The sequence below is a fragment of the Embiotoca jacksoni genome, unplaced genomic scaffold (assembly GCF_022577435.1).
Source record: "Embiotoca jacksoni isolate LCO1_2020_lvr unplaced genomic scaffold, fEmbJac1.0.p SCAF_99, whole genome shotgun sequence".
In the NCBI taxonomy this organism is placed as follows: domain Eukaryota; kingdom Metazoa; phylum Chordata; class Actinopteri; family Embiotocidae; genus Embiotoca; species Embiotoca jacksoni.
In genome coordinates, this window is record NW_027185457.1 from 73959 (window position 1) to 100176 (window position 26218).

Genomic DNA, 26218 nt, shown 5'->3' on the forward strand with positions numbered 1-26218 from the left:
CACGTGAGCTAAATTTGTCTGCAACAATCAGCCTGTTTTGACTTATCGCCGCTCTACAGCGTTTTAGTGTCTTTCAGCTCATTGTTGTGAATGAACGTAAACTCTCCTCAGTCATGGTTTCAGACACAGCAGGCGGCTGTCTCGGCTGCGAAAACTCCGATAAATCCTCCGTGTGCAACCTACCGAGCTCTAAACCACAGACAGAGAGCATTAGAAACCAGCTGCTGAACACAGCAGCAAAAATTAGTCTGTTCCTACGTGCCCTATTTTTTTTTTCGGGGTGGGGGGATCAGTTGCAGCCCAAAAATGCTTGATTGTGCAGCAGCGTTTCCAAAACAATTCCAATGTGTCATGCAAAGTTTTATGTGCTTTTTTATTTTTTGCATCAAATTGCATACGCAGAAAAAAAAAACTGTAATTACAGCGGCGTTACAAGCAAAACTATCTTTTGGTTCTAGCTGTCAGTCAACTTCAAAATAAAGTTTGAATGCAAAATGATCACCATAAAACAGTAGAACGTGGTTATCTGTGCAACTTTAAATCCTTTTTACAGAAGGCATAACTGCAAACAATGCATCCATTCTTTGAAAAACATTCGCGAGATACAATTCAGTTTCTTGCAGGGATTTTGGTAATTGCTTTACAGCAGGGAGTTACTATCATATCAAAACCAACTAACATCGCTAGGCCATACGGAATTTGCATCATTCTGTTGTCTGCTGATGTCTGAGATCTGTTTTGCAACCTTGACATTGACTTTTATTGCATTTTTACATAACTTTTGTGAGATTTTACGAGTTTGAAAAATAACTTGTAAATCTTGGTTCCTGGATTTAAAAAAATAAATAAATAAATACATGAGGACAATGTTTTGGGTAGAAATCCCCTCAGGTTAGGACAATATGTTTGCAAGAGAACAAAATCTCATAAATGGGGCCGGCGCTGCATTAAAGAAAACCGCTCGTATTACGTAGCTAGTTTCACAACTGTCGCTTGTGTTTTTACAACAGACATGAGAGGCCGGTATCCCAGTAACGGAGAGAGTTGGCTGCGAGGGGAGAGTTTACACTTCTCTGAATGATTTGTGCCTCAGGTCCTCCACTTTCAAAATACTGTGTTACTCCTGCGAAACCTCTCTTGTGGCCAGCTAATAAATCATAATTTACTCGATGTTCAGGTCGTTGACCTTTGTTTGTCCAGAGGAAATGAAATGAGCATACTCCTGTTTTTCTAACCGCCGCCTGCTTTGCATTCTTACAGTTAGACACGTTCACACCTGAGAAAGTGACCACATATTAACACTAGTGGCAGCTCGCAAGGTTCCAATCGGCCTACTAACTGGTTTCACTTAATCCGGCTATATATATATATATATATTTTTAAACATTATGGGAAAACAAACTGCCAACCTAGCAAATAAAACACCACTTCTCCGCAGGATTTGGCATCTGCTGCCCTCCACATGATGTCGAAATCTATACAAAAGATACTTGAAACATAAATCCAAGCAAATGATGCTAATTTCCTGAAACAAATATTGATTTTCTCACCGACCACCAGCCATCATAAAAATCCAGGAATAAACGGTACACATTTATATATGTATAATTATGGCTGTTTACAAACATATTGGAACTATATGCCAACAATAGAAGGAAAATCGAACAATCTTTTTAACAATTACATCTCGATCTCGGTATCAGCTTTGACAATCCAGAACCAATCAAACTCTAGCTGTGATCTTACGTTCACAAACTCATGCCTCGATTCTCGACCTTTGACTGTTAGCTCGTCTTCCCACAGACAAACGCACGTATTTGGACATCTGCTCAATGAATGCAACATAAACATCCACGCTAGCTACTACGCCTCGATCTACACACATCCGTCTCAGGGATGTTGCACCGAACTGGTTTTACACAGGACGTGTAACAGCTGATCAGCTTTCTGGAGTCCTGCAGGCGTCTCAAAACTCTCCGATGAGACACCTCTGCTGTGAAGACAAAGACGGGAACAGCCAAGACTTTACATACAGAACCTTTACATCGATAACTGTTAGAAAATAATCCTCAGCCAGACATTTTTTTTTTGTTGGAAGAAACAGGAGCAAATACATACATACAAGGACATTCCTTTCACAGTAAGGTAAATAAATAAAGTTTAAAAGAACAATATGGGCCACAGTCCTGCCTGCTGAGGGATTAGTTTCCTGTTAAAGAGCTCAGTCTGGGTCTGCAAGTTGAAGAACGTGGAGAGGAGGTCTCAAGTAGTTCATATTTAATGGTAAATATGCACATTTAACGAAGGAGAATGATCCGTTTCTGTTCTGTCCACTAGAAAAACTTCACATCAGTACGAACTGTCAAACTGTTTCAGCCGAGAAACTTAAACAAGAGGACTGTGAGGCGGAAACCTTTATTTATACTGAGTGTAGCTGCTGACCCGACCACTGCAGAGCTGCACGGAGGCTCACTGTTATGATTAGAGGCGAACGATACCCTTTTTCTCCAAAACTAGCCGAGAGTCGAGCAATTACATGTCAATCGACTGCTGCTGAGAACAGACGTGTTGCTGGTAAATTTAGGGACGTTTTTCAGGTGGATGTTTAAAAAAAAAAAAACAACAACAAAAAACCAGTCTCGGGCTTAAGAGGTTAACCACGACCGCAGTTGTTCCCAAACCTAACCGACCTTGGCCACTGCATTGTCACATTATAAAAAAACGATTACAACAACTGTGTTTTGGAGGTTTCAGAGAGCTACAACCAGCTGACATGTCTGCCAACGTGCGTGTCACAAATGATGCATTCTGTCATTTCATTTGAAGGACTTCTTTCACTGTAACTGTGGCAGCACTCGCATTTTTTTTTTTCCCATTTCAGGAAATTGAATTTTAGCATGATGATGACCTGTGAGGCAGACTTTCACAAAAAAAAAAAAAAAAAAAAAAAGGTCCACAGCGAACAAGAAGGCTTCAGAAACTGTGCACTTCATGTCGAAATAGAGCTGAAACAGCAAATCAGAGCTAAACAAGAGGATGATGAAGGTGCAGAAACACCCGCGGACACTATGCCACCGAGGGCACTTTAACGCCGCTGATGAAGACCACATGGCTGAAAGCAGCCACCTCATTTCTGAACCTGTCGGCTTGGTGCGCCAGTCAGAGTCTTGCAGCCAAGTCGGTGTAAGGAAAGGTGCTGAATAAATTTTTTCCAGACAAGTAGTAGAAATCCCTGCAGCATCCAAGTGAGTGATCAGCTTAATGAATAGGGGCAATGTGAAGCAGCAACGGCACCATGACAAAACTCAATAGTGATGCCAATAAAGGGGGAGCCACATTTAGTCATGTCTAAATTTTTAAGGCTCAGCTCAAAGGAGAGGCTTGTCCAGGTGACAAAACCGCTGATGTGTGTGGATACACAGCTCGAAACTGAAGCGAGGAATGCAAAGCTCCGCCACGAGACCCCAACAGAGGAGGTGATTACTCTTCCATCCCTGCTTATATCGAAACGCCAGCTGGAGAAGACAAAATGAGGTCTCGCAACCAGGCATTCTTCAAATTTTGGGTACAAACGTTCACTTGGACTCAAGGATGAACTAATAAGAGTTCTCGTTGTGATTGGGGGGGGGGGGGGGGCAGGTAGGACCAGGTCAGAAAACACAAGAAGTGTAAAACTTAAAAGGTTTACTGAAAACAAAAATAGGGTGATTCAGCACGGGGGGAAAAAACAAAACAATGAAAGGCTAGCCAAGCCAAACAAACACTGAAGAAGATCCACAAATCTAATGGGCAGAACAAACGGGGCAAGACACAGGTGAGTGCTTAAAAAAGGCGGGAAAAAACAGGAAGTGAGACAATATAGACAGAAGAGGAACGTGGTTTTCAAAATAAAACAGGCAACACAAAACTGAGATCAATACCAAAGAGAAGTTCAAAACATCATAGTTTAATGGTCAAAGGTCAAAGATCAAGGTCACTGAGAACTCATGTCCAGACAATTATTGTGAAGTCGTACCTCAGAGACGCCTTCAGGGAACTTCTTCAAATTTAACACAAATGTTCACTTGGACTCAAGGAAAAACTGATTACAATTTGGTGGTCAAAGGTCACCAGTTCCTCAAGTCCGTCCAGTTCTTGTGAACGTGATGCCATAACTCAAGAACAGAAGCAAAGATTGTGATCATATTTCACATTTGGTCAGATACCGAACTGGTGACAATGATCTTGGGTGCCCACCTTAAAACCGGCGACTGTATAGATCTCCTGTGCTGCCGGGTTGAAGTTATGCATCCATGTTTTAAAATTTGCGAATTCTTTTCAGGAACATCTATAGTTGAAAGCATTGCCTACTGTCAATCAACTTTATTGGCCAAGTTTGTGAACACATAAAGGAATAATTCCTTTCAAGTCTTCACTATGCGAGTGTGGACCGATACGCACGTCGACTGTAACATGACTGGTTGGCGGAAACCATCAATTCTAGTTGTATTATAAATTCAGTTTTAGTTGAAGTGTAAGCTGTACTTGGTGTGATGTTTCACTAAATGTGGACTATATATGCCTTGTTGGTTTACTCATTTCACACAAAAGCCGGGCGACTAATGTCCATCATCTGTGCAAGTGACTAAAATTGAACTATGTAATAAGCTGCAGCTGGTCTACATTTAAACTGGTTTAAGACTAAATATTTTAAGTGTTTCAGCTCAGTGTACTGATGTGATTAATGTGGCCACACTGTGCTGAGGACTTGCTGGTAAATTCCCCACAGTTATTTTCATACATTTGATCATTCATATCATTGATGTGTTCAACTCCATAACACTGAGGGCCGCTTTGTTGTGCAACTGAAGCCAGAAAATTCTTTGGCACTTTTTTCGATTTTGAGGGGCAGTTTGGGTCGAAGTAAACTGAGTGGGAGCAGGTGAATAACACGCTCTCATGTTGCACAAAATAAGGATATGTTATTGGATCACAATCCAGGCATGTCATCTTATTAAGACGTTTGAAAAGCTGTTGACTTTAGTCACGGTGATCCTCCAAGATCCTCTACAGAAAGACATTTAATAGTCCAAATAGTGATTTTGGAAATGTGCTGTCCACCGTAAGTTAACAGTGTTTATTTTACCAGCGTGGACACATTAAACCTTCCTCTCTTTTGTTTCTCTCATATCTGCACATGAAAAAGACACATTTTTTACTTTCTATAAATTAGATACAAGCTGTTATCAGGTAACTGCACTGTGTGAAGACACACCTAAGCAAAAAGACCTTTATTGAGGGCCTATCGGCGTGTTGAAGTCCTCCTTAATTCAAAAATGTTTGTTTTTGTTTGTCTTCTGGTCAGAACGAAAGAAATTTTAAGTCATGCATGCTTGAGAATTTAAATTTTTTTCCCAATATTTTTAATGTTAGGAGAAAAAAGGCTTAAGATGAGGACTAATCAATATGTCTGATGAACATAGTGACCGTCTCAGGTAATGCTGGCTGGGGTTGCTCGAGCGTAAACGCTAAATATTAAACTCTGATAGAATCTAGCCCTGATTTCTGGCTCATAGTCATAAAAGAGTTTTATTTTTTTTACGCGACCTGTAACCCCGCAAACTAATGCGGGTAACGATGTGCTCCTTGGTTTTTTGAAATAGGATTTGGTTACGACTATAAGCTAGTTAGCCAGGCGTGCTAACATTTGCTGCGTAGAGCAGATTATTCAAACTTTCTGCTCGTGTGTCTTTTGGTTTTGGAAAGGCAGAGTGTGTCTTTCACCACAGCAGCTGCACAATGCGTTAACATGTGGAGAAATCCAAAACTTAACAAACCTTACCGGTTGTAAATGGCATTCACGTAAACATCTAAATCGTGATCATTTTTTTTTCTTTTTTAAAGCTCTGACATATTGGCCTGGCTGCGCCCACCTATTGCCCACAGCTTCGGTCTTTGTTGTGTATAGTCTGGCACTCAGGTTTATTCAAGCAACCAGTGTGGGTGGCTAAGTGCAATGGAGTGGTTAAAACAATGTTAGTGGTGGTAGAGTTTGGGCACACAGCATACTGTGGTCACCAATAGTTTCATGGTTTATGTCCATTAGGATGGAACAACTGGAAATGATCCTTAATGGACCATCGCCAGACCCACATATTCACAAAGGGAATTCAGGCCGGGTAATACTGGGCTACAAATACATCCGACTTGGTGCTAAAAAGTACTGACGTGTCCAATTCCATAGTTGTGACTTTGCATTAAACAACCTCAACATTCTAACACTTCCTTCAAAATACACTCCTGTACAGCAGCTGTTAATAGTGTTTTTAGAAATTTGCCTGATAGGAATTTAAGAAATGCAGCGTAACTTTTGTTTGTCTCTTCATTCGTGTTTATTGATGATAATATGGATCTCTTTTGGGACCAAAATAAATCCAGGGTGTTGTCCAAGTGCAACAGAAGAAGGAAGTAAGACAGCTGGAGTCTCCAGTGACGAGTCTCCGAGGACCAGCAGCACAAAATTTCCTGATGACATGACGGTAGCGTTAAGCTGCGATTGGATGACTACTGTCTGGAGGTACAGGTTTAGCAGACTATCAGTTTCTTTCTTGGGTAGGTGCTCACATATGTTATCTCATCTTCCTGGTTTGCATCAACACCACCGAATCACAATCCCTTTACGAGCGAGTTTTCTTCTCTTATTTCAAAAACTCAAGCCATGAAGCAATTTTGGATCCCTCCTTTTTCCTCCATCACTGCTCACCTACCCCTCTGTCCTCTCCTCCTGGCAGACCTAAACATTTACAAGCAGGTGTAGATCTGTGAGAAACTTTAAGCGCAGATGGCAGGAAATTCCAAAGAAATGACAGTGGCTCGGTCCAAACCACGAGACGGTGTGAACGGAGCTGGTGGACTAGATACAGCGAGGCCAGCGGCAGCAGCGGCAGCGCCTATGGACCAGACTTGGACTCCCGGCCAGCCAGCGTCTTGAAATAGGAGCAGCTTCACAAGGCGTCTGTTAAAGCTCTTCTGCGATGGACTGAGTGCGGCGTGGTGGGTACTGACTGACTCCAATGTGTCTTTCCAAACAAATTTTGGGTGGCATTTGGTCTGAGAAACCTTGTGAAAACAGATTATGTTTTACATCCAGTGGTTTATTACAGCCGATGTTTGGTGAACCATCAGTACTTCAGCCAGTGGATCATTCAGGACCTCATCAAGCAGCACTTTCCCGCTCTTCATGCATTATTCTTCTATATGATGTCATGGGAGCAGTAGTGAGCGAACAACCCGGAGCCCCAACATGAGAGGAGCCCTCACAAAGTCTAAAATTAACAGTTTATATATATATTTCTAAACAAATAAAAAGTAGATAATTTATAAATCTTAATTTATGCATTTTGTTTCGAGTTTTCTCGTCTGCTGTACAGAACCATGATTTTAAAAGTGAGGTTTCCAAACAGATAATTGCACTCATGAAAGTGAACTTTAAAAAGGAAAATCAGGCGACCACAAGACAACTCGAGGGACAATGAAACCTTTGCAGTCTTATTACAAATACAAGCAGGGGAAGGAATGAAGCCGAGAGCACGGCACGAAATAAAAAAGAAAAGCATATTAAGTTACTCCAAAATTGATCAATTCTGTAAAACGCAGTTGTTCCAGGTTACGATCTTGACTTGACAACGGTGTATTCGTGCCAAAACACTCCGAACAACAAATTTTCTATCCAAGCATCAGCGAAAACTCACATTTCAATCAAACATCCAGCGGGGCCTCTGCAGCCTTTGAAACACCCCCAGTTTCATTTTTTATTAATGAGAACTTTGAACTGTAAATTCATTTTCCTTTGGGAGCCGATGAAACGGGGAAAGCTGCTGGACGTCTGCTTTTCAGATTCTGCGAGACATCATTAATCTTGACAGATCTCTTTAATTTAACTGCTACATTTGCTATGCTTGTATGTTGGTCTTAGGTGGCTCCCAGTAATAATATTTAAACTTTATGGCAACAACTCCGTCTACATTAAGTCTGGTCCTCTCCTTAGTGTACGTGTCCCAACACAAACTAATGCAAAAACAGCACATGGTGTTGCTACTGGCCACGACTACGTGCTCTGTAAGAAGCGTCCTGTTAATTTGACATGGTAACGTTCTTATTTTTGCAGGACAGTTCCTCTTTGTTGTTGAGTTTATTTAGCAATCTCTTTGCTCAAGATTGTTGTTTATTGCTGCTGTATTGATTTAATCAAACTGCTCTCTTGCTGCTCGAGGTGCCGCAACCCCAACCTCCCACTGAAGACCTCCTGGGAAATCTACTAGTTAACTTCATTGTGTTACTCTTTATAAAAGTCGTGTGTCCTCATATTCAAGATTTAGGACAGAAGAACAATAGAGCTTTATAAAGTCGGATTGGCAGGTTATTGAACTCTATCAATCGGCAAAAGAGCATCCGCTCGTAACTAAATACATTTACTCAAGTACTGTCCCCATTTCGAGGTACCTGTGCTTTTTATTTCCATGTTATGCAACATTGTACTTCTACTCTGCATCTCAAAGGAAAATCTTTTTACTCCACTATGTTTGATATTAACTTTTCAGAGTACACTTTTTTTTATTATTTTTTTTTATTGTTCCAGAGAAAACCACGTCTCTCCAAATTTGGGTATTTTTAAGTTGAATTTTTCTGTTAAACTGAAGGAATTCAATGTTTCTTTATTGGTTGAAAAAAAATTCTCCCACTTCTTTTAGCAAATCAACTGTTTAAACAATCCAATTGGATTAGTTGGAGAATACGTTGTCACAGAGCTTGTAGATTTGTAGCGACATGTGGTTCTAAGGAGAGCGACACGTGAAGATCATTCGGTTCCTACAGTCTTTTACGTCGATAAACCAACCAGAAATTAAGTAGATAAAATGAGCTCAACCTTCAATAACTACAACCGTGAAAAGCAACATAAACATTAATGCAGGGGTCATATATTATATATAATCCTAAAACACTGACAACGGCAAAAAAAAATTTCATAGTTTGTACTTTTACTTTTGATTCTTTAAATAAAAACTGCTGCTAGTACTTGCATAATTTTACTTAAGTAGTTTTGAGGGCCTGACCTTTACTTGGAGTGGAGTATTTTCGCAGTGTGGTATTAGTTAGTTCTTTTACCTGAACAAAGGATCCGAAAACTTCTTCCACCACTGGGAGCATCTCATTCTTAAAGCTGCACTAACAGATGTTCTTTATATTAAAACTGAATCAAGTGACTTGTGTAATGTGGACGAAGTCACCCTATCGAGGATTTACAGCATTAAACTTCATTATCTTCGTTCACTCCCACGGCCTAGCGGGGTTTTTTTTCCCTTTGGTTGCAGCATGCTGTTTTAAGAGGACAATTTTTAACAACGCAGCGAACGCTACCTGCTGACAGTCACAGACATCAGAGTCACAGTTTACAACTTGCTGGTTAACATAGTGAAGCATTTAGGCATCTCCTCAGGGGTCAGTGGAGACCAAAAATAGAGCTAAAAGGAGACAAAGTATTAGACTTCAAACTGTTGGGTGGATTCCATATTTATGCTAAATATTGCAATTCTTGATGTTTCCCATAACAGCTACATTTCACATGCCAGCAGATGGAGCAACTGCATAGATTTCTGCACACAAAACACTCCCACATTTCCCTTCCATCTCTTTAGTGCACACTCTCGCAGCTGCAGAAAAACACCTCCATCATGTCTACCTTTGCTTTTCATTCAAACATTTTGGCTGCTAATACTTTTAAATGAACGCCTGCTACTTTAATCAAAGGATCTGGATGCTTCCACAAATATCCAACACTGAATCAATGAATCATTCAACCAAGACCCAGAAGAAATGCTCGCCTGCAGCTAAATCTGGATTCAAATCTAAACCAAAGCGGCTGAATATATACACTGACAGAAACACGCGCACATTTCTTTAATAAGTTTGCTTTCCATTGATGTATTGTGAGGATAACCTCAAGCAAGAATCTGGAGTTTATAATCATCATGTCGAGATAAAGTACCCTCCATGTATTAACTGGAACTGCCATAATCCCACTAATTCACTGGACTGTGCTAAGAAAAAAAGTTCTGAGAGTTGAAATAATTTCCCAAGTAAACATGATTTAAAAAGACATTGTTTCTGGTGTGTATTAACTGCAGGCCAATGTTGAAACAGTTACCTCTGATACTTGCAGTGGGTCATATTACCCAGCTGTGTCACCCTTGGGTGTTGCAAAAGAGCACGCACCTCTGGCCAGAAATAATATTTCCGAACCAAAATGAGCTCTGCTTGTAGGGCAATCACTGCTAATGTCCGCGAAAGGTATGTAGGGAGCGGGCGGCTGAGAAAAACAAGTGACGAACCATTTCACCAGCATGCTGTGAATACGGGAACAGCTGTCATAAAAACGACAGTTCAAACTAGCATGAGATCGGATGTGACAAAATTCAGACTCCGGGCTGTTGGCAAATATTTATGTATGAGAAAGCAAATTTATTTGCGTCACACTAATGCATGACATATGATCATAGTTTCTCTGTGACTTTGAACCCTTAATTAAATACATGAGGTCATCTCGCTCTACGTAATGTAAACACAAGTATTAAAGGGGCTTTTGAAACAAAGCTGTTACTTTAAATGACCTCTATTGGCCACCGGAGGGAATTGCATTAATGAGTTGTTTCCATCCAAAATGTTGCTCAAATTTTAATCAAATTCCAACGTCAACAAAAGAAGATTTGGTTAAGCAGTTTTTTCCATCAGCTGGTTTTATTAAAATTTCCAGAGGTGGCTGTAACAGAATATAAATGACAATGAAAAGATGGCCAGTGACTGACGATGATTTCCTCCCAACTGCAACTGCCTTCAAGAGTTGTCTTCTGCATATGGTGTTTTCCATTTTCTGTCATTTGTAGAGTTTTTTTGGGGGGATAGGAGTTTTCTGGTTCATGGTACAGCCTTTTGAGAAATGCCCGACGTTAGAAAACTGCCTTAACGGCCGCTTTGCAACTTGTTGGCAACCCCCTGCTGCATGAGGTCTTCACCTGGAACGGTTTCAACTAACAGAAATTAAAAGTTCATTGGAGAAAATCTAATGTTGGTAGACAGCAAATATCCCCATGTTCAACATCAGTTGTAATCAACATTATGGCAAGCTCTGCTCAACACTCCACCATTTCATTAAGACATAAAGGTCAGTAAGTCCAGAAGATTTAAGGAGGATCAAACACTGAGATTAATAAAGACTGCTCCAGGAAAGAAGACCAAGAGTTCCCCTTGCTGCAGAGAATTTCATTAAAGCCTTCGAAATCAACAAAGAAAAAAAAAAAGGTAAATGGTCTGTACTTGTATCGTGCTTTATCACCTTTCAGTCTCAAAGCGCTTTAACATGGTTTTCCATTCACACACTAATGAGACAGATCACCGTGCAAGGTGCTGCCATCAGGAGCACATTCACACACCGGTGGTACACCATCGGGAGCAACTTGTGGTTCAGTGACTTGCTCAAGGACACTTAGGCATGTGGACAGGAGGAGCTGGGGATCGAGCCACCAACCTTCCGATTAGTGTGCAACCCGCTCTACCGACTGAGCCACAGCACCTCCGATTAGAGCCAGCACCAACGCCTCCTCCAGTTCAGACAGCAGACACATCTCAACATCAACAGTTGGATGAGACTGTGTGCATGATGGTCGAAGTGCTGCAAAGAAACCACAGTTGAGGGAGACCGAGAACATGAAGAGAACTGCCGGGACCAAGAAACATAAATGACGAACGTCAGACCAGTGGAAATCTGAACTTTGATGTGACGAGCCCATATTTAAAATGGTTGGATGTGGCTTTGCGAGACTCAGAGATGGTGACGGATTGTATCTGCGTGTGTGGTTTTCACCACGAAGCCTTGAGGAGGAGCTGTAACATTATCAAGAATCGAAGGAAACAATCATGCTGGGTGTCGAAACGCACATGTTCTTACACTTGCTTTGAGTGTGTAAGGGCTTTCACCACAAACAAGTACGGCAGAATGCGGTGCACTACGCTATGAGTACCTGGATGGTGTCCTTGTACCGGTCCGTAAATGTGTCCACTGCTCCAGAGTATGGAGTGATTGGCATCATGGCTACTTAGCAGAATTGGAGGGACCGCCAATCGATATTCGAACTGTGGCGGCTGAGGAAGCTGCAGCTGCTGCGGAACAACTCGCTGTACAAATACAAGTTGTTAGAGGCAAGCATGTGTGTGCCTGAAACAGAGGGCATGAAAACACGTTCGTATTTAGGTAAAATAACCCAACAAAGCTGGCAGATATGTTGGCATGTGATGCATTCAAATGTCACGGTTATTTCCGTGTTTGATGATTGTTTGATACGAGACAACACTAACCCGTCAAAATTCAAAGTGTTTACACAAGTAAGTATACCACCACATCAGAGTACTAAAGAGAAGCACGCTAATTCAGTCAAAGCAATACGTCACAAATGCATTTTCATAACAAATTTCCATCTGTACGAACACGTCTGACAACACATCACTCGACCATCCATTGGAAAACTAGCAAATATTCACCTTTAAGATGCTACCACCAGTGAATTAAAAAAATAAAAAAATACTTAAGCAATATATTGTTACCAAACAAGAAACTAATTGAGCAACCAATCGTTTCACGTCCGATAGGGATCCAAGATTCATTTTAGCCCCCGGGGCCGCTTAAAAAGTTGATCTGGTCATGTTGCAACCCACCGACACCTTTTGAATCTGTGGTTCACATTTTGAAAAGTCAACGAGAGGAAAACAATCCACTAAAACTGAAATGCTTTTGTTATTTTCCTCCCCTGGTGTGAAACTGAGGCGAACATACAGCGGATCTGCCAGGCCAAACAAATATTTCAGGTCGAAACAAATCTTGGCTCACTGCTGTCTCCCGCTCGTAGCGCCATGCTCCATCTGAGTGCTAAAACAAACAATCCAAGCATCTGGTGAAATAATCCGTGAGTCACTGGTATTGATCAACAACCTGATCAACCTCCCACAGGCATATTAAGGTAATTTTGTGCTTTAGGAAACAGTGCAAATCTTATTTACGGCCCCTTTAACAGCTACATACATCAGATTAAATGAGATAAATAAGAAAATTAACTGTGATTCAGCTGCGCACGCCCCTGTGCTGTGCTCTGCTCTGCTCTGCTGGCCGAGGCCTGAGAGTATAAACCACGATTCCCCAGCACAAGCTCCATGTCAGTGATACCATGAGACTAATGATTAAAACAAGCCTCCTCATCTGTTTGACTGTAAGCCAGATTTCCACCCCCTGCATAGCACTTTTCATTCCAGCTACATTACATAAATCAGTGCACTGCAGAGGAATGGAAAGGAAGAGTCCCATAAGTAATAAGAGGGGAAAATATCACAAGGAACCATTTGGGTATGAGCTCACTACAGTGTATAGCAGCCTCACTTATTAATTGCCTTCCTCAAATCTTTGTTGCACAATCAAAACAAGTTATTGTGTAATCCATGATACAGAGGCAAATTAAACCTGATAATAGCATTTCTCAACAAGAGTCTGAAACGACGTTCCTCTATTCAAGAAGAGTTGTCCTTATCTATCAACTCAGGTTTGAGTTGCAGCACTTACAGTCACCAAATAATGGTTCACGTCTCAGCTTAAATCCATTTATGGTGATAAATGCTGCACATATTTACACAATTCTCACTGTCAGAAGAAAACAAGTCATAAAAATGAAGTAAAAAAACAACAAAAAAAAACAATTTCTAAATCTAACACAGCATAAATCCCGTGTTAAACGGCATTACAGCGCTGTTTCTGCAGGTTAAAACATGACAGCACATTAAAAGTGCAATGAAGTTGCATTAGAAGCGCTGTTCTTACCGTGTCGTGTCCGGTCATCGGCTTGTTTGTAGGTCTATGCCTCGCGCTGGCTGCACGCGGATTGTACTTCCCACTGTCACTGCTGTGCGCTTCGCACAGCGAGCTCACGGGCTAAATCTGCTGTGCTGCGCGCGCACACGCACGAACACCGTTTTGTTTTTTTTGTTTTTTTTGGGGGGGGGGGGGAGGGGGGTCCCGAGCTAATATAATATTCATTTCGAAGTGTTGGTGGTACTAATACTGCTTTTTAAATTTTTTTTTTTTTTTTTTAAAGTGTACCAGATGTTTTTACCGCATCTGCTCTTTATTATTTTATTTCAGAAGAGTTTCATTGAGGGTCGCTAAAGTGTTTAAAAACTGGACTTGATGTAAAGGAATAAGGTAAAAACAGGCAGTGAAGTTAAGAAAAGGGGGTTAAAACGATCACGCGAGATGGTAAAACAATAATGTTCTTTCATGGTATGTCTTAAAAAAGAAAAAGTACATTTATTTATATTTCTTACATTGAAAGATAAATAAGCCCTTTTAGCCTCTTTTTGGTGTGATTTTTTTTTTTTTTTTATCTTGCAATTAAGGACCTAGTTCACTGTTGCTTATTTATTTCTCATATTTGTCCAAATATTCTTTTGGTCTGGATATCCTCCAGTTTAGGTTAATTTATTGTTCAAAATGATTTATCATTTACATTACTTTATTACAAAAAAAAAAAAAAAAAAAAATCTAGCTTTTCAGTGTCCAAATAAATTATTCTGCCCCAATAACCTTCTCTTAATAGTTGTAAGGAAATCACTACAATACAGTAATTTACAACTAAATGCATTTAAGTCGATGATTTAAAACGTAGCCAAACAAACAAATCTCATGAAATTCAATTGGGTCAAAAATAAATGACATGGCCGCCAATGTTAGCTGACATCTGCTGTGTTAACTTTTTACCTTTAGCAAAGGTGTTGCTGATTGAATATTTGATGGTCGCATAACTTCAGAAAGCACTACACATTTTAGGAAGACAATAATAAGATGTTAAGATACTTACAGATTGGTGTGCAATTCTAAATTACGGTTGTGAGCCAGGAAGTGCCTTCGAGCATTGTAGTTACAGCGTTTGTCCACTGCGGGGCAGTACCGTAGCTGTTTATATTCTTACTCAACTTTTCATTGTGCTATTTTATTCCACTACACTTCAGAAATACATTTTGTAGGCTACTTTTTTTTTTTAGTTACTTTGCGGGTTATATTTTTACACACAAAATGGTCCACTTGGAAAATAAGGTTATGAAAATAACCATTTGAGAATAAATGTGGAAATGATCGAAAGATCTTCACCTGTTCCTTTTAAATTAAAACACGACTCATAACTTGAAATGAAATATGTTTCAATCCTAAACACAATCAATGTGCATCTAAAAAGCTCAATAATGGCTTTCGTCTCCTTAACTTCTTAACATTCTGCCTTTTCTTTTTGTTTTTGTTAACCTGTTTGAGTTGATCAATTTCACTACTATAGATCATTTTGATGGTTTAGGGTAACTATTATAGTTCAAGGAAGACCTATTCCCACTTTTATTAATGATCCTACTGCATTCAATCCCATTTCTATTATTTCTTCAGTTGAAAATTGAAATACTTCAATAATGACATCACTGTGTGACTCTGACATATTATTTAAACTACTGTGATTAATATATTAGTCTTATAAATTCCCATAAGACCAATACTCTTACATGTGTTTAGTGGCACCACATACTTGTGGACCTACAGTGCTTACATAAATGAAGGCCATATTATTATGATTATTATACATAAATTGGGTTATCAATTGATTATGAGCACCTGCTGTGCAGAAGTCTAAGCAAGACATCAAACCTAAAATAGCTCCAGATGTTATGTACAAGTCACTTCAGAAAAATGCATCTGCCAAACTGATATATAACAGAATGTTTTATGGCTGTTTCTCCCCATATGGTTTTGCCACTATTCCTATATAACATCTGTCAGTGACTTGATATTGAACTTCTCTTCACTTTATGATATTTTTATTTCCACTGGTTACCCTATAATTTTGTACTCAGAATGTTTGAGGTGCTCAGCACTGACCTTACACTCGCCATTTTCTGGTTTCTGGTCTTCTCAGTTTTGGTATCTCTGTCATCGTCCGCTTTGTATAAATCATACTGATGTAAAAAGTAATGGCGCTCATTGCTGTCTCATCACTGACACGCAGAAGGTGAAGTCCGCACCCTGTTTACTCCCACATTTGTACCAATCACATCAAAAACTTGGACACGCCGCGCGACAGCCCGTCAAACATCTGGCTCGTCCCTGCACCGTTAGGACTGACAGAAATACACAAAGGAGGCAAACAAGCAGAGAAACCTTTCATCTGCGCATATGATTACACAGTGGAACTGCAAATCAGTTATATTTCTGATTCCCGAGATGATGCACGGAGCTGTAAACAAGTCCTCTGGGATCGTGCTCCAAACAAAACCAGATGGGCAAAAACAATTCACAAAAGAACATATTCTCCATGAAGGATTGGGACATAGGGGCTTCATCTGCTAATGAGATACAGAAAACAGCTGGTATTAATCTCTGTTGCTCGCCGTCCTTTCTCTATAAGCCATTCAGTGGCAATATGTGAGTTTAAGCAACCGGTCACGCAAAGCATTCAGTCGAGGTAATATGCACCTCCTTCAATGATTCGCAGCTCATTTTCAGCTCAGTTAATAATGTGTTGATGTTACAATACAGAGAATTAAATGATTTCTCACTTTTACAGGAGCTTGCAAAAGTTTTGTTTTAATAGAGAAGGTGTTGTATTTTATAGAGGTCATAAAAAGGTTTTACTGACATTTGGGCTTCATCTCCTGCACCCACCAAGGAGTTGCACAATAAATCTAAGACACAAAATCAAACTTCTGTAACATGAACTTTGTTTGCGAGACAAAATGACATATTTTTGTTTCTATTTCTTCTTACTTTTGTTTTGTTTTACTTTTGTTGTAAATTGTGTATCTTCGGGCCTCTAAAAACATCTTTTTAGTCTTAGAAAGTATTTTAGTTAAGAAGTCAGAAATGTGCAAGCTGCGAGTTCCTGAGGAGATATGGCTTCACTTTTCAGACTTATAAGCCAAAAATGTTGGGAAGCTCCATCTTAAAATAAAAACCACAACTGTAATTAATAACATGAATAACAACTGCATTGCATTAAAGGTTTTCTGGTTCCAGCCCCTCCTTCAGTTACCTGTCTTTTTTTCCACACATGACATTAAAGTGTCTGAAATATGTGTGTTATACAGCACCTGTACACTAGATGTCCTCGGTGAGTTTCCAGTCTCTGTGGAGCACCTGACTTTCTTTGTTATGACCCACCTGCCTGCACACCTGTTGCTTTCTTACTCAATATTTTGTGTGTAAATATATTTCATGTAATGGTCCATTTTCTGAATGTGTTACCTTCGTGTGTGTGTGTGTGTGTGTGTGTGTGCGTGTGTGTGTGTGTATGTGGGGGGGGGTTATTTTTTCTTTAAAAAGTCCCTGTAGGTCAGAGAAATAACTGATCTTAAAAATACATGTAATAGCTTTTCCAGAAGCTCCTAAACTTTTGCCCTCTCATCCATGAAGATAACCTTGGGAGTCCGGTTGAGAAACCTCTGCAGGGGATCGGTTAATCTGTTGTTTCCCAATCCACATTTTTTTTAATGTCTTTTACATTTCAGTAGAATTGATGGATGCTGGAGAAAACAACACAGCTGCCGTTGTATTACACTTTGCAATCAAAGATGTTTCGACCTTTGCACACATCTGTCCTGCAGTTACAGTTATCCACATCAATGATTAGGACTGTTTCGGTGTACCAAGGCGGTCTTCTTTCAAATGATCTCTATCGAGGTCTTCTTAACACCAGTGTTTCTTGGTCACTCATCCGTTTATAAACCTGTTACCCAACTGAACAAGTGAAAATAGCTTAACCCCCGCCAACTTTTCCTGTCGTACATTAATCTTAGTCTCACCATTCATTTGTCCTTATTACGATACTGCCACCTTCTGGACGGCCGTGCCAATAAACCAGAGGTCTGTTGTTTGAAGCTCGCACTTTTCTGTCTTTTGAATGCAGCTTGAATTTAAATGTTTGGATCCCGACGGCTTATTAAATCAGTCAGGCACAATACATTATTTAACATGAGCAGTTTCCATCTTAATAATAATTCCATATCGATTTAATTTACAAATTTAGAAACAAACCATGTTGTTTTTTTTTTTTTTTTTTTGCTAAATATATTTATTCAATACTCTCGTAAGCGCAACTTAATTAAAACTATAACAGCTGGGAGTTGTATATACTTGTATATGCTTGCACTGTTAATTTTTTTTTTTTTTTAAATATAAACCTTTATAATCAATCTAAACCTTTGTTTGTCTGTTTTTCTGCCGGCTTATGTTATATTTATATTTATACGTCAACAGATCAAGTTCTAAAAATAGTCTCGTTCGCAGGTTTTATTTTGGTGGCAGAACGCCGGACGAATTTTCAAAGACAACAGGTGAGGCATGTTTTATGCACCAGGTCACACCGGGAGCGGCGGTGCGCCTCAATGCGACAGCTGGGTCACTAACCCCGCCCCGCCCCGTCGCACCGCTCCGTGACGCTAAACCAAAGCGCCTCTTTCGACCGCTGCGCCATCGCCTGTTAACGTTAGCTCGGAGGCTAGAAGAAAGCTAGCTCGTTTGCTCACCGGGGGCGAATCGTCTGTGCTCCAAAAACAATTTGAAAGATTTTACCGAAAAGCGAGCCATTTTACTCATAAAGGTCGCGGTGAGTATTTTGTTCCCAGACATTTTTCATTTTTCCTTCCTTTTTCTTTTCTTTTTGGATTTTTTTTTTTCTACGATGTTTTTTTTTTTTTTTTTTTTTTTTTTTTTTTTTTTTTTTTCTCGCTGGCTATCGAGGTAGCTAGCTTTAGCTAACCCCCCCCTCCCCCCCCCCGTTCAAAACGCTAGTTGTGGCTTTTTTTTTTTTTTTTTTTTTTTTAGAAACTCGACTTTTTTTTTTTCTTTTTTTTTTTGGTACAAGTTTGTGTAGCTTTTATTTTTTTTTGTAGCGTTTTGTTGTGAAGACTTTTCCTCGATGGGGACTGAATTGTTTTTTGTTTTTTTTTCGAGGCACGCTTTTCAGCTAACGTTAGCGCTAACAGGCTCCTCTCGGTTTGGTAGCAGCAGCTGATCCCTTTTATTGATTGCAGATATTATCGACTACAAGTCTTTTTTTTTTTTGTCTTTTTTTTTTTTTTTTGCAAGCACAGGAACTGGTCTGGTTGCGGTGTAATTTTTTTTTCATGCTTTTTAAATTGGTGGTTGGCTTAACGTTAGCCGTGCTAGCCGGCTTTGAGCCCCCCCTTCCCCCCCCTGAGCGCAGGCCTGTGTTTCGCACTAAAGCCTGGTGGTGGCGCTGTCGGGGGTCCAGGCGGGTGCTTTTGTGGATGGTTTAGGTAAAAAAAAAAAAAAAAATTTGAGGATCCTCAGACTTTGCTTCTCTGGCTCACACTGCTCACTCAGTTTGGTTTTTTTTATTTTTAATTTTTAATTTTTTTTTCGATGGAGTAGATTTTTCCTGTTTTTTTTTTTTTTTTTTTTCCCCCAAATGCTGAAGAGTGATTTTTCTGATTTTGAAAGCTTTGGACTGCCAGTGACCTCAGTTTTGTTACCTAACGTTACAAATACACATTTCCTTAATTAAACATTTTTTTATTTGAAAGAGTATTATGGCTGTTTATGTGTATCAAAAATAAATTCACGCCTTCACATTCACCGTAAGTCTTTTTTACTGGAGTCAGCAACAGGGAATAAAATGTTCACATTTAAGTGATAAATACCAGTAAATTCAAACACATCCCTGGGAGTTTACGCTTAAAGGATTTGTCCTACATGTCATATAAAGAATAATTCATTCCAGCTGGGACTGGGCGAAATATTAATATTTTATCATATCATGAAATTTAGACTATATCGTCTTTAGATTTTGGGAAAAAAAAAATTAAAAAAAATTGTGTGCCATAACTGTTGTCTTTTCCTGGTTTTAAAGGCTCAATCACAGTAAAGTAACGTTATTTAAATGTCATTCCAACTTAACTGAGTGTTCAAACCGTACCTCTATTAGCCTCCTTTTTCCACTTACTCATTATATCCACATCACTGATGATTAATTAACCACTTTATTGTGTAAAGATTTTGTGACGGCACCAATTGTCATCTCTAAAATACCGTTGCAATGTTGAGGTATCTGGTTAAAAATATAGTGATATTTAATTCTGTCCATGTCGCCCAGCCTTAGCTCCAGCATTGATCGCACATTTGATTTCTAATAGTGAAATACATTTTCCCCTCAAAACGTGTCTAAAAAGTAAACACACTTTCCCCCCCATTTTAATTTGCCATTCCTCTGCTGCTTAAATGGTGATAGTGACACTCCAGCTGTAAATAATAATAACACTACACTATTATATGCTACATAAAACTGATTTATGGGAATATTAAAAGGCAGTAATTCCTAAGCTGTGTAATATTATGTCACTCTCAACTGATACTCCTCCAAGTACCGTCCATAAACTAGAGGAACTCCTCCGTGATTTCTTTTCCTCTGAAATTGAATAATCTTGTTTATCGAGTAATACTTGTGGAGCCACGACAGTCTGTTATTTTCACACTTCAGTCTTCAACATTTGCTTTTAGTTGCTCTAATCATGGAAATATAACATCCATATGACTTGTTTTGACATTTTGGAGGTTTTACAGTTTATTTACGCACTAATCCTTGTTAAAAGGCTTTGTGGGCTGCAACCATGATTCATAGGGGATATGCGCACAATCAAAGCATATGTGAACCAGCTAGAGTTAAACCAGTGCGCTTTTTAATTAAATATTTTTGCTTTGAGCCTCAGGTTTAGATTCGTTTCTGTTAAACCTGGACCTGCCACTTCACACCGCTTAGGTTTTACAGCATGAGCTAGTTCACTTCCACATGCATTGGAGCCTAGTTTGAGTCCCAAAGTTAGATTTGTTGGAGCAGCACAGCTCTATATTTTTGTTTTTGGGGGCTGTGTTGCTGTGTTTTTGCCTGGTCCCTTGACTACCTGCACACACACTCCATCCAGGTAAGACTTGGTACAAGATAACCCTGCTCAGCTTGACTTGAGGTGTTGTTTTCTGTCACCTCAGTATAAATCGTGAGGGGCGAAGGTGAAGGTCGAGACACCAGCCCAAACTGAACCCAGCCCACAGTGTCAAACATCAGACAAGACGACAACCCTGCACACAGACGCTATGGAGTGAGTGATGACTGTTAAACCCCCCCACCCCCCCTCCTGCCCTCCTGACAGAAGGGGCGGAGGGGCACTGTTGATGCCACTGCTGTTTTCGTGTTTACTTCACATCTCCAGATTCACACAAGGCTCTGGGCTTCACATCCATTTTCCCTGTACGTGTTAGAAAAGTTACTCGCCCAGGATCGGTCAGCTGCACAGCATTAGAGGAGTCCACACTCGTAGCCTGCATGTTCCCTGTGAACACGCACAACTGAGATAAATCACTTGTTGTGTGGAACATTCGATATATCAAGAGGTTTTGATAAGCCTGCAGGATTTGGGTTTATTATTATAGCTCAGATGTTGACCTCTGTTGTTTTATAGCTAAATAATACAGCTTTAAGACCTGGAGACAAAATCACCCGCTGCTAGTTAAATGCACTACAAAAGCACCAACAGACATTCCCCAAATTTCCGACGAGAGATAAAACGGGAAAATGCCTATTTTTTTTATTTTATTTGTATTTTATCGCTCTCCTCTGAGCCTTGAACACGTCAAACTCAAGCCTGGGAAAATTAGAATTCCTGGAATGAAACATTTTAAATGGCACTTTTTTACCAGGTTATCTGTGTTTGCGTCACCGGTGTGATTTCACTGTGGTAATGGGGAGTTATGCATCACTGAATTTACCCGTTTGTCTTTCCCTCATCTTCTAAATAACCTTCTGATGTCTGTAGGTTTAGAGGAAAAATCTGTTAAACCACTTTAATCTGCATCTTCACATCAACACCTGGAAGAAACCAGATGACAAACAAAGTAATCGGATGCCGTTCGTGCGTGGAGCTCGTGTTTAGCCCTCTGAACGTCTTACAGCGGCGCTGCTTTTGCACGTGTTGTGTTACATTACTGCGTGCTATGAAAAGGACACCACAGACATCTCATTCACTGGAGCAAAGACTCTATTTAACTCGTCTCCTTGAATCTAAAGACGTATCTGGTACTGTTACTCTCCGTTCCAAGCACAAGCAAGGGTGTATTTTTAATTTTATTTTTAGATTAAAATACAATAATTGAATGAGAGTCATTTTTGTCAGCAGCACCAGAATCCCACACTTTGTGTGCCATCTGAGTTGATTGCAGGCCTCATTTGAGGGCTTGTTTTTATGTATTTTTTTTTTTTAGTTGTTTGCCATTGATATTGTTTCATTTTAGACAGGTTAGAAACATAACAGTATACAAATATTACCTAAAGAGAATCTGATGATGATTCCACAGCAATTCAGAGCATTAAATAAGGATAAGTTCGGATAGAAAAAAAGGGGGTAACTTTTATCTTCCTGCCGTTTTCTCTTTGTCATCAGCTCTAGATTATTTTTTTGTTTGAACTTACATTTCCCAGGAAACCCTGCTGCTGATCTCTGCTGTCGTCCCCCCCCCCAGCTGGGGGGCTCCGCAGTGTTTGAGGGAGCATTTCAGAGGGCCGGGTGTTCCTCATTCTGCCACTAAAATCTGTCGTGTGTGTGTGTGTGTGTGTGTGTGTCTCTCTCTGCCAGTCGCTCACCCACCACCTCCAGCCTGATGGCCAGCAACGTCACCAACAAGACCGACCCACGCTCCCTCAACTCCCGGGTCTTCATCGGCAACCTCAACACCCTGCTGGTCACCAAGGCGGACGTCGAGGCCATCTTCTCCAAATACGGCAAGATCGTCGGCTGCTCCGTGCACAAGGGCTACGCCTTCGTTCAGTACGCCAACGAGAGGAACGCCCGCTCTGCTGTCGGCGGGGAGGACGGGAGGATGATTGTCGGACAAGTGCTCGGTGAGGACTCGAGTGATTTAACTACGATCAGGAACCAGCACGGTTTTTTTTGTTGTTGTTGTTTTTTTTAACCTATTTAGCTTGTGACTACTTTAAAAGCGCGGCCCTGTTCTGGTGCACTTCAACCCTGACTTTAAACTTTTTGCACGACATCGCCCGAGAAAATGAACCGTAATGCATTTTAAGTTGGTGATAGAATATGAGATAATCTGTTATCATTTCAATTTAGACATTTCTAACTCACTTTTCTGAACACAAGAACACCGTTTCGATAAAACTGCCAAAGTGTCTTCCTGGTAATCTTTCCAACATGTTGGCTTCCGCTCTAATAGTTTGTAATAGTTTAACACACTTGACATGTTTTAACTTAAAGATAAATAACGTGTAGTGTTGTGAACTGTCCGGCAATTAAAGGGGAATAAATCAGAAGTTTTTGTCCTGACACTCTCTCAATAATCTGTGATTTTTGTTTTTCCTTCAGACATCAACCTGGCCGGAGAACCCAAACCACACCGGTCAAAAAGCACCAAACGCTCCGCTGGAGACATGTACAGGTGAGAGTCAGTGATGGCACCCTAACAATGTTTCAGCTTTAAGCAGCACTTGTCAAGATAAATAACAAAGTAAGCGTGATGGGAGGGTGGGGGAGGGAGGGGGTCTAGCAGGAATGACATCAGGAAAGAATAGTAAATGGAAAATGAGGCTCACCTGATTTGAAAGAATGAAATAACCCTGTCGCTGCATCATGTTTCCTTCCTTTGTGTTTCTTCCCTGAACAGCAGTTCCTCGTTTGAACTGGACTATGATTTCCAGAGAGATTATTACGACAGGTGAGTGAAATGTTTTAAAAGAGCACATCACACGCGGGTCAAACCGACGACGACACATTTTCTCCGCATCTTCAATATTTCCTCTTGAACATGTCACTTCAACATTTGACGCTTTAAACGATAGTGTTACAGTTGTGACCTCGACCAATTCAACCGTCCGCATTCGCCTCAGAATACAGAAGTTTGATGGTTTTTTTGCACTTGCGTCGTGTGTTTGATACCAGAATGTACTCCTACCCGTCCCGCGTCCCCGCTCCTCCTCCTCCTCCTCTGTCTCGGGCCGTGATCCCGTCCAAACGCCCGCGGGTCAGCCTGAGCGGAGGGAGCAGCCGGCGAACCAAGAGCAGCTTCTCGTCTTCGTCCAAGAGCAGCCAGAGGACCTCTTCATCCAGAACCGGTGAGTTTCTCATGTAACATCTTCTGAAGCCGCATGGATCTGTTTTGGGGAAATCAGGGCGATGCAGCAAAAACTAACAGTCAGCACTGCACAGATCATTTTTAAAGGCGGTTTATAGTTCTAGGAAAATGAATATTGGCACGAGCTTCTTTTTTTTCTTTCTTTCTTTTAAGTGGGGGCAATATCACCTAATGTCACATTAACCTTAAACAATTCATTTAGAGATAATGTTTTTAAGTTACATTTTGCACAAAATCGATCCTCAATTATTTTTTTCCTGTGGAATGAAAAGAATCCTGAATTTGGAGCCCAAATAAACAACTACTGTCAAAAGTATCAAACCGTGTTTCTCGGAGAGGAACGCTTTTATGACTTACTCATGAGTTCAGACTTTTAATAATCCTGTTACTACGGGGAAATCAAAAAATGAAATGGTTCAAACACTGCAGGCCTTTTGAGTTTTTCATCAAATTTGAATACCAAATGAAATAGTATCTTTATTTAAGAACAGTGAATCAAAACTTGTGCATAGATCAGTCAATGATACATGTAAAGATTAGAGTCTCACGAAGAAGCCTCGTTCATGTTCAGACAGGCGTGCGTTTGGCTGTCTATGGATGCGGAGGGTTTTGTTTTCAGTGCACACAAGCGCCTTTACCTTCCTCCTCTCTCATTCGATTCCACTGCAGTGAAAGTGGACGAGCTGCAGACCATCAAGCGGGAGCTGACCCAGATCAAAAGCAAAGTGGACGACCTGCTGGAGAGCCTGGAGCGCATGGAGAAGGACCACAGCAAGAAGTCAGGTACGAGGGGGGGGGGAGAAACAAGCGCGTCCGAGACAGTAAATGTACAGAGTGTTTAATTATGGTTGGTCGCACTCGCCTGCTTATGGTGAACGACGTCGACAACGAGAACCGCCACAGTTTCTCTCTCAGGCCTTCATTTAACAGAGAACGTAGTTCATCAATGCACCTTCGTGTTTGTCTGAAGCTAAGAGCATGAAAACTGAGCCGGGAGAAGTGACCTCACCTCCGCACCCGAGCAACAAGAAGGACGACGGGCTGAAGAGGGACAGGGAGTGCCAGGAGATTAACGACTCGGACGAGGAAGAGGAGGAGGACGAGGACGATGACGGAGACCTGCTGGAGGACGACGAGGTGAGAGCAATTTGGGGAATATATATATTGAAAAAAAAAGAAAAGAAAGAAAATTGGAATTCGGTGCCTCTGGGTACACCCCGTGAGCGCTTTTTAACCACACTTAAATCATCTCGACACCAACCGCGCAGGTGAAGAGTCAAGAGAGGGAGGACGAGGAAGACGAGGAGGAAGAAGGCGAGCACGTGGAAGGCGACGACGATGGCGACAGTGTCAACGGAGACGAGGACTCGTAGGCGACGGACCACGGCGACACGTGCGGCGTACTCGCAGCTTCCAGTAGGAAACTCGGACTCCTGTTTTAACACTCATGTTGTAGATAGAAAAGGAAACACAACACACACACACACACACACACACACACACACACACGCACGCACGCACGCACGCACGCACGCACGCACACACACACAAGCATGGTGCACACACTTTGTTGTCACATTGTCCCTTAAGCCGACTTTTTTTGTTTTTTTTGGTTGGTTTGTTTTTGCCAGTTGTCCGATGTCGCTGTAACATGAATATACTAGCTGTAGGTTTCTGTTTTGTGTTTTTACTGCGTCGTTACTTGTCTTCAAGAGAAGGCAGGAACATGGACTGTTCATGTTCTCAGAGGCAGCAGCTCGACGGACATGTCTTAAAATGCGAGGACGGAAATTCAGCTACAAAAAGACGTTTAGGTTCTCTGTGTTTTCCCTCATCAGTGAGTTTGTTTGACCTCGTGTGTCTGTACGTTAATGTCAGTTTTTTATACTATTCAGTTTAACTGTAAAGGAATAAATTGCAATAAAATATTAAAATCGGACGCACGCTTATGTT

The 26218-nt window shown here is 40.7% G+C and overlaps 2 protein-coding genes across 6 annotated transcripts in view; one reads left to right on the top strand and one right to left on the bottom strand.

Annotated features, from left to right (window-relative positions):
- Positions 1 to 13969, bottom strand: part of LOC138193939 (zinc finger protein GLIS1) — a 38682-nt gene extending 24713 nt beyond the window's left edge. The window contains exon 1 of the mRNA XM_069142253.1: positions 13895 to 13969. The gene's annotated coding sequence lies outside the window, so the exon portion shown is untranslated. The remainder of the gene's footprint in view (positions 1 to 13894) is intronic.
- A 4618-nt stretch (positions 13970 to 18587) lies between these two features.
- LOC138193909 (heterogeneous nuclear ribonucleoprotein C) lies at positions 18588 to 26204 on the top strand. Of its 5 annotated transcripts, none has more exons than XM_069142210.1 (9): positions 18588 to 18713; positions 21113 to 21222; positions 22753 to 23018; positions 23500 to 23572; positions 23798 to 23848; positions 24073 to 24245; positions 24935 to 25048; positions 25236 to 25402; positions 25534 to 26204. In XM_069142210.1, the coding sequence occupies exons 2-9, from the start codon at positions 21218 to 21220 to the stop codon at positions 25636 to 25638; spliced, it is 954 nt and encodes a 317-aa protein (XP_068998311.1). In that variant the 5' UTR covers positions 18588 to 18713; positions 21113 to 21217; the 3' UTR covers positions 25639 to 26204. The 5 variants fall into 5 exon arrangements, with proteins under 5 accessions (XP_068998311.1, XP_068998309.1, XP_068998313.1 ...); XM_069142208.1 differs by having other exon boundaries at positions 24073 to 24244; positions 24931 to 25048; XM_069142212.1 differs by having other exon boundaries at positions 23801 to 23848.
- The last annotated feature ends 14 nt before the right edge of the window (positions 26205 to 26218 follow it).

What these genes read in the sequence shown, in the direction of transcription:
- LOC138193909 (XM_069142208.1), top strand. An exon ending in GATTGTCGGACAAGTGCTCG is followed by an intron (nt 23,019 to 23,499) that starts GTGAGGACTCGA and finishes TTTTTCCTTCAG; the next exon opens with ACATCAACCTGGCCGGAGAA. An exon ending in TCCGCTGGAGACATGTACAG is followed by an intron (nt 23,573 to 23,797) that starts GTGAGAGTCAGT and finishes TTCCCTGAACAG; the next exon opens with CAGTTCCTCGTTTGAACTGG.